Genomic DNA, 12216 nt, shown 5'->3' on the forward strand with positions numbered 1-12216 from the left:
AAAGTTATGCAATGTGTGTAGAGTATAAAAAAGGAATAATGTTTCCATAGCAGTATCCTGACGCATGTGACAAGTACCATGTATTATATGTGAGTATGACGTAGGCTATGAATATTCTCTTAATCAGTCCCAGTCTTGATTATTATTCTGGGGGGACTGTTTGGGCTGCAGACTTACATAAGCCATATGGAAAACATATTATTCCCTATAAAGGAGACTTCCCATTGATCACCGCTAACACGCCACGATTAGACCAATACTTGTGGTCATTACGCAGTGTCAGATTATTCCTCTGATCGGATCCCTCTTTGCAGTAGTGATCTATAGGACCGGTCGCCTTTGGTGGGACCGGTCGCCTTCGGTGGGACTGGTCGCCTTCGGTGGGACCGGTCGCCTTCGGTGGGACTGGTCGCCTTCGGTGGGACCGGTCGCCTTCGGTGGGGCTGGTCGCCTTCGGTGGGACCGGTCGCCTTCGGTGGGACTGGTCGCCTTCGGTGGGACCGGTCGCCTTCGGTGGGACCAGGTTGAACATCTGTATGGGTCCACCCAGCCATACTGAAGTGTGAATGGCACAAGTGGCTTCTTGTAGCTGGGAGTATGAACGACTGAAGTGTTGCTGGGCAGGTCTCCGTGTAGGAGCATGGATGACGGAGATGCTGGTGTGCAGGTCTCTTTTTGAGGGGATACGGATGACGGAACCGGTGCCGTGCGATCAGGCTCAAGCCGGAAAGGGTTAATCTCTTCTGTATTGGTCCTAAACAGTGGCGGCTTCTTGCTGCTATGGGGAAGCAGCTGGTTTTGGGGGAAGGGAGCTGGTCACACACACACACATCCCAGTAATGAGGAGATAGACGCATGCAACACACACAGAGGGGACAGCATATCCACACAGGCATAGGCAGAGACGGAGCATTTCTCTGCTCACACTGACACTGAGGGGCTGACAGGGACAGCTCTGTCTTTGTGCCTGCAGCAGGGGTTGTGTGTGAGTCTGCGGTAAGGTGTGGGGGTCCTGTGTTGTCTCTGCGGTGCGGGGGGAGTGCTGCTATATGCGATCTGTCTCCTCAGTGCAGAGTGTGATCAGACTGGCCCTGCCTGCAGGTGAGTGCTGCTGTGCTGTGTCTAGCACACAATGCATGTATGTTCAGCATTGATCGCCCTCATCCTACCTTGGGAGCCACATCTCCATTAACGTGCCTCATCCATAATGTGCACCCTGCATGCATACATGTCATGCCAGCCCAACATCTGCAGATATATGAGTGAGCCATAGGTAACGGGCTGTGCAGCCTCCAGCATACACTCATGATCCTGGAGAGATGCAGCCGGCTACGTCCACATCCACATCATGGTGCTGGGGCAGATAGTCCGCACACTTGTGATACTACTTGTACAGGCTCAGTCATGAGTCTGCAATTAGGGTCCCGGCTTATTATAGGCATTTACATTCTATGTGGGTAGTTGGCGTCTCTTATTTTACTGAGCTGTTACTGGCATCACTGATAGTGAGGATGACTATGAGAACAGTCCTGAGCATTTCTTATATGCATATACATCATGCACTGAGTTATGGGGGGTCACTACCAGCTGGATTGGAATCAGGGAAATGTAAGGTGGCACCTGAGTTTTTATGTAGATATGGGATGTGGGTAGGTGTGCCAGGGCATACAGGAGGGGAGCCAAGTCACTGATGAGGGGAGACGTCCCATCCACATCAGGGCTGGTTTGTTTCCTGGCATGTACAGGCTGCCCGTGTATGTACGCTGTGCCAGTCACTCTGGTGACTAAGGATATGGTTCTGTATCTGTGTAAATGTCACTTCTTCATTTTTCTGCACTTATAGCTATTAATATGCAGTTATGTATTATATATTTCTGGTCTGCATGTCTGCATGTGTGTGTGCACCCTTCTTTCGTAGATATGACTTGTACATCTGTGCTATAACATGGTTTACTAATGTATAAAGTGATTCACTATTAGCTGGAATGACACCAATAACTATTGGTAATACTGTAATATATATATATATATATATATATATATATATATATATATATATATATATATATATATATATATTTATATATACTGTGTGTATATATATATATATATATATATATATATATATATATGAATATGTTATGTATATATACATATGTATATATATATGTATAAAAATAAATATATAATAAAGATATACTGTGTATATATATCTATATATATATATTTATATATATTTTTATATATTTATATATATATATATATATATATATATGAAAAATATATATCTACTTATTTATTTTTAATGCAATATTTATATATATATATATATATATATATATACATATATATATATATATATATATATATATATATATAATGTGTGTGTGTATATATATATATATATATATATATATACATGGATATTTTTTTAATTATACTATTTATATATCTTACTGTGCATTTTGTATTCTATTGTCATTGCTGGATGGAAGTTCCTGTAATATTATTTTTTATTATTATTATTATTATTATTATTATTATTAGCCATTTATATGGTTATATGGGACAGATATTACTAACATCAAATTCAGCAAAAAAATTGATAAAATAATATAAAATAATATAAAATCTACTAGGAATAAATAGCTATTTGTGAAGCTGTTTTTTTTTTTATTGGGATATATTTATATACCGGTGTAGTAGAACTGAGTTTGTCATTTGGTATAACTGCATTACGTTACACTGATCTCTGTGGGTTTCCATAAAGCTATAAACCTGTCATCCTAACACTATATGACCATACAAGAAGCACACCCAGCTCTGCTACCTCGGAGCGTCCAGCCCCAGTCCCAGGCTCCTTCTCCACCCCAGCTCTTAATTTGCAGTGTTTTGTTGCTGTCCCTGCACTGAGCTCTCATCCTGGGCTATTCATTGTGTCACAAGCTTTCATCCCTCTCTGTGGGAGTCTTCAGCCACTTCCATGTAATGGTGTGTGGGCCGGCTGGGCTGGCATTCCCTGGCATGTGGCTATAACTGGATCAGTTGTCCAGCGATAAATGACAGGGATTTAGGAGGGATCATGAAATATCCCACAAGATCATTTAAGTGCCCTGTTTCGGGCGGCACATGGTCAGTACATACAGCCAATTAAAGGGACTTGAATCCTAAAGTTGGCAGATGATAGAAGTAAACTACTTAAAAGAGATCCTGCATAGAAATGACATTTTCAGTTCCTTTTTTAGGGATAAGTGAGATAATGCAATGACCGCAGAGGCATTTTTAGATTTCCAGACATTAAAGCTATTGAAGAATACCACAGTCTTAGTGGCTGATAACAGAGAAATACATTACACCGCTCACAATAGGAGTGAATATGAATAGGGAAATTGGAGAAACTGAATATGGAAATTATTTAGACAGATAAAGTGTTCTTAGATCTAATTTACTCCTTGCACAATGCCATATATCAGGGAGTGACGGCCCCACAAACCACCAGGGCCAGTACGCCGGCCGCCGACTCATCACTTCTTACTTATGTCTATAGTTACTGTATCAGGCGCAATATCACACACAATATACTGTGACTTCTTATTAGAACTTTTCTAGTTACTTAAAGCTGCTAATGCTAATATTACTACTTATATAATAATAATCTTTATTTTTATATAGCGCAAACATATTCCACAGTACTTTACATACATCAGCAACACTGTCCCCATTGGGGCTCACAATATACATATCCTATTATTCTTTGGAGTATGGGAGGAAACCAACACACATGGGGAGAACATACAAACTCCTTGCAGATGGTGTCCTTGGTAGGACCCCAGCGCTGCAAGACTGCAGTGCTAACCACTGAGCCACAGTGCCGCCCCGTTATATCTACTAATGTCACCAATAGTTACTATTAATAATACAGACACTAGTACTAATAGTATATACTGTATATCTTATATCCTATAGAGCCATCATTAATAATATGCCATGTAATATATACAGTATAGCTAATGATGCTTTTAGCTATTATTACTACTAATATTACCTAGAATTCCTATTAATAATATTACATATACTAATAGCTATGCCTACTTCTACTATTATTGCATAGAATTTCTACTACTAACATTACTTATAGCTACTACTAGTAATATTACATCTACTACTTGCATTACACATTCTTACTACTAATATTTTCCATCATTAATACTATTTAAATCTACTACAACACATTCTTCACTGCTATTAATGTTAGCCATGGCGCTTCAGAGAAATTTATACCTTAAAAGCCAGCAGAGACCAAGCCGGGAGACTAGTCAGAGAGGTGGTTCCTCAGTCAGAGAGGCGAATCCCTAGTCAGGGAGGCGGGACCAAGGTGACTTTTGCCCACCCACTTCCCAAGAGTGACAGGTCTCTCCCTGCTGGCATGTATAATTATAATCTTATTCCATTCCATAGCGCCATACATACAACAGCAACACTGTCCCCATTGGGGCTCACAATCTATTTTCCTTATCAGTCTTTGGAGTGTGGGAGGAAACCCACCCAAATCCAGAGAGAATATACAAACTCCCTGCAGATGTTGTCCTTGGTGGGACTTGGACTCAGGACTCCAAGACTGCAGTGCTAACCACTGAATGTATAGGGATAGACCTGTCAGTCTGGGGGAGCAGCCAGGCATGAGCCGCCGGGGTCTTGTCTGTCCAATTAGTCTCCCATGTGGCTCCATCCCTGGCACCTTTAATGTACATTTCTCTCTAAAATGCAGCAGTCAAACATAGCTGGCTGAAATCACGTATTGTGTCTGATACATGCCGTCCATAGATCGGGCAGTATTATGTATCCGCTGTAAAGTCAACGGCGCAGTCGGCAGATACACCCAAATCACGTTTTTCAAGAGTTTCTGATAGAAGCCATTGATGTGACTAAAACATGATGTGAAGCACGCCTTATAGCTACTACTATCACATGACTACTACTTACATTACCTAGAGCTATTACTATTATCTACAGCTACTACTAATATTACCGAGACTATCACTATATTTCTTATAGCTACTACTATTGCCTGTAATTTATACTACTGATTTTACTTAGAAATGCTACTAGTAATTCTAGATACTCTTGCTGTTACCTACAGGTATTACTACTACCGGTATTACTGCTACTACTTATATTACCTATAGGCACTACTGATATAAGTAGTAGTAGCGGTAAGTAATATCAGTAGCGCCTATAGGTAATATGAGTAGTAGTAGCGATAAGTAATATTACCTATAGGCCCCACTGATATCACTCATCGCTACTACTACTTATATTACTCACCTACTAATAAGACCCTCATTGGTCTAGTGGTAGGCTTCTTGCTTGGTGTGCGAGAGGTCCCGAGTTCAAATCGCAGACAGACCCCATGGACTCTGTTGGCCTGTGGCCGATTGTTTGTTCCAATCCCCGATGATGTCTACATGTGTTCATTGGAGGAAGAAACCAGGTGTCATCTACCAATAGTAACATTTCCTTTAACGTCTAGTAGTTGTAGGTGTTATAATAGCTGCTACTAATGCTATGTTATTATTTATCTTGTCTATTACCTAGATTTGAAAATATTACTTATAACTGCAGCTATAGCTACCTTAGCTACTACTAATACTTATAATGTTAGTACTTATAGCTATAACTACTAAGATTATAATGAATTTCCACTACTACTTTTCTCTATAGCCACATTACTACCATACTTATGTTATATATATATATATATATATATATATATATATATATATATATATATATTATTATTATTATTTATTTATAGAGCACCATTAACTCCATGGTGCTGTACATGAGAAGGGGGTTACATACAAAATACATATACAAGTTACAGTAGACAGACTAGTACAGAGGGAAGAGGGCCCTGCCCTTGTGGGCTTACATTCTATAGGATTAGATATATATATATATATCTAATATATAAAGCTGAATGTGTGTGTGTGTGTATGTGTGTATGTGTGTGTGTATGTGTGTGTGTGTATGTGTGTGTGTATGTCTGGGATTGGCATCCGCACCGTCGCAGCTACAGCCACAAAATTTTGCACACTCACACTTCTGGACCCCGAGAGCGTCATAGGCTATGTTTTGAGGGGACATTTTAACCCCGCGCTTTACAGTTATTCACCAAAAAAAAGCCTCCATTAAAGCGAATGGAGCTGGGAGCCACAGTGCAGCCAGAACTTCAGAAGAATGCGCAGCCACGCCCTTATATGGAATGTTGGCGTGTCACAATGCAGCCAGGGAAAGAGACAGACACAGACAGGGAAAGAGGCAGACACAGACAGGGTAAGAAACAGACATAGACAGGGTAAGAGACAGACACAAAGAGACAGACACAGACAAATAGACAGACTGACAGGGAAAGAGACAGACAGGGAAAGAAAGGGAAAGGGAGAGACAGGTTAAGAGACAGACACAGACAGGTAAAGAGACAGACAAAGAGACAGACACAGGGAAAGAGACAGACAGGGAAAGAGACAGACAGGGAAAGAGACAGACAGGGAAAGTGACAGACAGGGAAAGTGACAGAGACAGATAGATATATACAGAGGGGGAGACAGATATAAATATAATTATAATGTCTATTTGTTTTGTGGTTTTTGTGTGCAGAATACAATTTTGTTAATACATTCTATTTTGTTAACAGCAGTTATTAACCCGGGCGAAGCCGGGTAGTACAGCTAGTATATATATATATATATATATATATATATATATATATACATATATATACACATATATATAAAATCTACTTCTAATATCAACTATATCAGTTTGATGAGTAAGGTGGCTTATAAGGGGAGAAAGAGTCATATTTCTCTGATAAGCTATATTACAAACTTTCCTAACATTTTGTTTATTATTGATTGTAAGAAACGCCCGTGACCAGTTAATTACCAATACTTACCGGTAGTAATACTCACAGCTACTAGTACCAATACTACTGCTAATGTTACTTATAGCTATAACAGTATGTGTACTAGTATAGAGTTTTAATTTCTGTATAAAATATCTAGAGATTGAATATGTAAATCCTGATATACATGCCCAGTCTAGTCATTTAGGCACCCGCCTATAAGAGTGGGCAAGAGATGAAATCAGTGAATGTTAAATTCCTTTTTTATCTTTTTTTATGATTATTATTATTATTTATTACTATAGCACCATTAATTCCATGGTGCTGTACATATGAAAAGGGGTAGACATAATAGGGACAAGTAACGATGAACAATACAGGGAAGAGACTGGTACAGGAGGAGAGAGGACCCTGCCCGCGAGGGCTCACAGTCTACTTTTATGCCACTAACCACTTCTTAATGAGCCCAGAGTATAGGACAGGGAGATGGAAGCAGCAGGAGGACTATAGAGATACCAGATGCCTGTCTCTGAGCTGCCAAATGTAAAACTCAAGTAATACTATAGCTTCTTGGTATATCGTCTTAGTTAGGGCAGCATGAGTCTGCTGACATGTTCCCTTTCAGTGGATGTTGCATGAGATGATTGCTGACTGGGGCTACACTGAGACTGTTTAAATGACTATTTTACGGGAAGATCTAACCCTTAGGGCTCTTTCAGACGTCTGTGATCATAAGTCCGATCTGAGATCGCAATGCCCAGACTGGCCGCGCGTCTCCCAAACTGAGCATGTCAGCCTCATAGAAATATAGGTACAATATATAGTAAATAATAAAATATCTGAGATCAGACTGATGATCACAGATGTCTATAAATAAACTGGAAGACAAAAGGAGACCAATTAGGGTTTTATCCGAGGGGTGTTATGGGAGAACAACACTGTTTGTTCACACCTTGTTGGGTTGTCACAACCACTAGACGCACTTGTCAAACCGGCTGCTGCAGCCCCACGTGGAACCAGGTAAATCACATAAAAAAGGGTCAAATGTCGCGTTGCCGAAGGAAGGAAGAATCTAGAGGACTCTTTTCAGTAACTTTATTTCTACGCGTTTCAGAGAACTCTTTCTCCTTCAGGAAAAAAAATCACATGAGATTTTTTCCGGAAAAAGGAGAAAGATTTCTCTGAAATGTGTACAAATAAAGTCACTGAAAAGAGTCCTCTAGATTCTTCCTTCTTTCGACAGCGCGTTATTTGACCCTTTCTTAGGTGATTTCTCTGATTATAGATATCTGAAAGAGCCCTTAAGCTACCTTTATGTGCCAATCATGTACAGTTGTGCTCAAAAGTTTACATACCCCGGCAGATTTTTTTTTGCTTTCTTGGCCTTTTTTCAGAGAATATGAATGATAACACGAAATCTTTTTTTCCATTCAGGATAAGTGGTTGGGTGAAGCCATTTATTGTCAAACTACTGTGTGTTCTCTTTTTAAATCATAATGACAACCAAAAATATCCATATGGCCATGATCAACAGTTCACATACCCCAGTTCTTAATACCGTATATTGCCCCCTCTAACATCAATAACAGTTTGACGTCTTTTGTGGTAGTTGTGGATAAGGCTCTTTATTTTCTCAGATGGTAAAGGTGCTCATTCTTCTTGGCAAAAAGCCTCCAGTTCCTGTAAATTCCTGGTCTTTCTTGCATGAACTGCACACTTGAGTTCTCCCCAGAGTGGCTCAATGATATTGAGGTCAGTAGACTGAGGTGGCCACTCCAGAACCTTCACTTTTCTCTACTGTGGGCAATGACAAGTTGACTTGGCTTTGTGTTTTTGGTCATTGTCGTCTTGGAATGTCCAAGTATGTCCCATGCGCAGCTTCCGGGCTGATGAGTGCAAATTTGCCTCCAGTATTTGCTGATAACATGCTGCATTCATCTTTCCTTCAAGTTTGACCAAGTTTCCTGTAAACTTTGGAGCTCACACATCCCCACATCATGAACGATCTACCTTCGTGCTATACATTAGGAATGGTGTTCCTTTCATCATAGACCTTGTTGACAACTCTCCAAATGTAACATTTATAGTTGTAGCCAAAAACTTCGATTTTGGTCTCATCACTCCAAATTACCTTGTTCCAGAAGTTTGGAGGCATGTCTCTGTGATGTTTAGCATTTTGTAGGCGAGATACTTTGTGGCATTTGCGCTGTAATGGCTTTATTCTTGCGACTCGACCATGCAGCCCATTTTTCTTCAAGTGCCTCCTTATTGTGTATCTTGAAACAGCCACACCGCTAGTTTTAAGTGAGTCCTGTATTTCAGCTGATATTATTTGTGGGTTTTTCTTTGCATACCGAACAATTTTCCTGGCAGTTGTGGCTGAATTTTTTGTTGATCTACCTGATCATGGTTTTATTTTTAAAGAGCCCCTGATTTTCCGTTTGTTAATCACAGCTTGAACACTGCTGACTGGCATTATCAGTTCCTTGGATACCTTTTTGTATCCCTTTCCTATTTTATACAGTTAAACTATCTTTTCCTGTAGATCCGTTGACAATTCTTTTGCTTTCCCCATGACTCACAATCCAGAAATGTCAATGCCTGGATGAAAGATGCAAGTGTCTGTCTGGATCCCAGAAACTCACTCAGCTTTTATGCACATACTGATTACAAGCAAAGAGGTCACAGGTGAGAACATTACCTTTATTGCGATTCAAACTTATTTGTGTCAACTTCTGTGCATGTTATCAGTCAAAATTACTAGGGTATGTGAACTTTTGATCAGGGTTATTTGGATGTTTTGGTTGTCATTATGATTTAAAAAGAGAAAACACAGTAGTTTGAGAATAAATGGCTTCACCCAACCACTTACCATGAGTGGAAAAAATATTTTGTGTTATTCATATTCTCTGATAAAAGGCCAAGAAAGCAAAAAATCTGCTGGGGTATGTAAACTTTTGAGCACAACTGTAGATTAGGATATTTGTATTTTTCATTGTGTATTTTGCATGCCTTTTTACTTGTGTTTTTGTCGTATTTTTGCCTCTATGGTTTTTGTCTCTTTTTTTATGTTATGTTTTTAATAAATTTGCTTTGTTTATGATACTTTCTATTATTTAGAATTGACAAAACTTTTTTAATTCAGTCATGTGAGGCTACATCCACATCTGATGCAGTTCTTTCGAGAAAATCAGCACATAAAACTCAGCATACTCACAAGAGAAATGGACATTTTGCTCTCTTCAAACACGCAACGTGGATCAATTTACACAGCATAAGAAAAGCACAGTGGCCATGAGATTTCTATAAATCCCCATCTTGCTGGAACTGTAAGATGCTGCGTTTTCTGGGCAGAAAAAATAAACAGCATCAAAAGCTCATCGTGGGTGTGGAGACACGGGGGTCAGTGGGTGCTCTCGTTCGCTGGCCCGGCCGCCTTTAGAAAGACAGCATAGACCAGGGCTCATCCCAACTGAACGCCCGACCTCCTTATCTGTGGGCAGAACACTACTCAAGACAACACAGGGTGAGGGAATCACGATATTAAGACTTTTTTTGAATCCCCAAACAAGTAACGGCACATAGCACATAACCAGCAAAACCACAAAATGTAACCGGCAACAGTTTCTCACCCTTCCGCTGGCTCACAAGGGATTAGAATGTCCGTGCCTCAGAGCTTCCTGGGCTACTTACTCCAAACCAGCAGCACCCCGGTTTTGGCGGGCAACCACCGAAAATGGAATAACGCCAGATTTAGGAAGCTGTCTGAGGACCGCAAAGCCTGTAGTCAGGTGACTGGATTGTCCCAAGCTTGATTCCTTCCTTAGGTAGTCTTTGATATCTCAGCCGAATCGTTGCATTCGATGCTGAAGTCCATATAGTAGTTTAATCCAGGTTTGGTTATGGCTTGCCAAACGGATCCGCAGGTCCTAGATTGATAGCGTGCAGCAAGAGTCTACCTGGGTAATGGACAGTCCTCCTTCTTATACCCCTGAGCTCTCTGTTCAGACCATTGGGGTCTTTACAATTGGTGGATAAAACTGGGCTCTTATTGGGTAGATTTTAAACCGTATACAAAATATCTAGAGACGAGGGAGAGATAGCTAAGTTACACCACATCTAGCAATTCACATAGTAATACAATGGGAGGTTTGCATAATTGATTTGTCTGGGTGTCTGACCTTCACTGGCCAAGGCAATTACATTGCTCAACAAGAACTGTAACACTAGACTCCTAAGAGTCTTGTATAAACAATGAGGGGCTTATCCCCCCTCTATAAACAAACTATCTTCATGTCTGGCTGAATTTTAAGAAACTTAACCCCTGCTAGGCACTGACAGAGTCCATGTCGTCACAGTGGGAACTTAACTTTAAGGTACGTGCACATGGCGTCTTATAGACCAGCTGCATCCACTGAGTTTTGAAGAAGATGTTTAAAAAAAAACAAAACAACACGGTGGCTGTGTTTAAGTGTCTACTTTTGGCGTCTTTTCGGATGTTTTCTCAGTTTTGTTAAACGCACATACAAAGGAGTGAGCCGGAGGCATCAAAACAAGGGTCAGGTCACTTCTTTAACTGTTTTCAAAGTCTAAATCAGTTAAAAGAAGTTCAAAAAGATGGAACATATATTATAAAAAGTGGTTTTAACATTGCAGTGCATTTGTCCTGTCTTTGTAACATTCTTTAAGCGCTTTTTCAGTCAGGTTCCAGAGCGTACCCACCTAAAAAGAAAATGCTGTCTACACAAATGTTTAAAGTAATTTTCCAAATTTTGCACATTATTACATGGCTAATTGCTACAGGTGCATCTCAATGAATTAGAATATCATGAAAAAGTTATTTTAGTAATTTAATACAAAAAGGGAGACACATACTGTGTATTATATAGAGTGATTACACAGCGGGATCTATTCCTATATTATATAGAGTCATTACACACAGAGTGCTCTATTCCTATATTATATGGAGTCATTACACACAGAGGGATCTATTTCAAGTGTTTATTTCTGTTAATGTTGATGATTATGGCTTACAGCCAATGAAAACCCAGAAGTCATTATCTCAGGAAATTACAATATTATATAAGACCAACTGAAAAATCATTTTAAACTCAGAAATGTTGGCGCCTCCTGAAAGGTCTGTACCATAAATGCCTCAATACTTGGTCGGGGCTCCTTTTGCATGAATTACTGCATCAATGCGGCGTGGCATGGAGGTGATCAGCCTGTGGCACTGCTGAGGTGTAATGGAAGCCCAGGTTGCTTTGATAGCAGCCTTCAGCTCTTCTGCATTGTTAGGTCTGGTGTCT

The 12216-nt window shown here is 40.0% G+C and overlaps 1 protein-coding gene across 3 annotated transcripts in view; it reads left to right on the forward strand.

Annotated features, from left to right (window-relative positions):
• Window positions 1–644: 644 nt before the first annotated feature.
• Window positions 645–12216, forward strand: part of ASIC1 (acid sensing ion channel subunit 1) — a 460355-nt gene continuing 448783 nt past the window's right edge. The window contains exon 1 of one of the 3 annotated variants that reach the window (XM_075337256.1): window positions 645–732. Coding sequence is in view for 1 of the 3 variants with exons in the window: in XM_075337254.1 (XP_075193369.1) it covers window positions 1738–1754 (17 nt within the window). In the remaining 2 variants the exon portion in view is untranslated. The other 2 variants (XM_075337255.1, XM_075337254.1) reach the window with 2 other exon arrangements.

Source organism: Anomaloglossus baeobatrachus, chromosome 2, assembly GCF_048569485.1.
Source record: "Anomaloglossus baeobatrachus isolate aAnoBae1 chromosome 2, aAnoBae1.hap1, whole genome shotgun sequence".
In the NCBI taxonomy this organism is placed as follows: Eukaryota; Metazoa; Chordata; class Amphibia; order Anura; family Aromobatidae; genus Anomaloglossus; species Anomaloglossus baeobatrachus.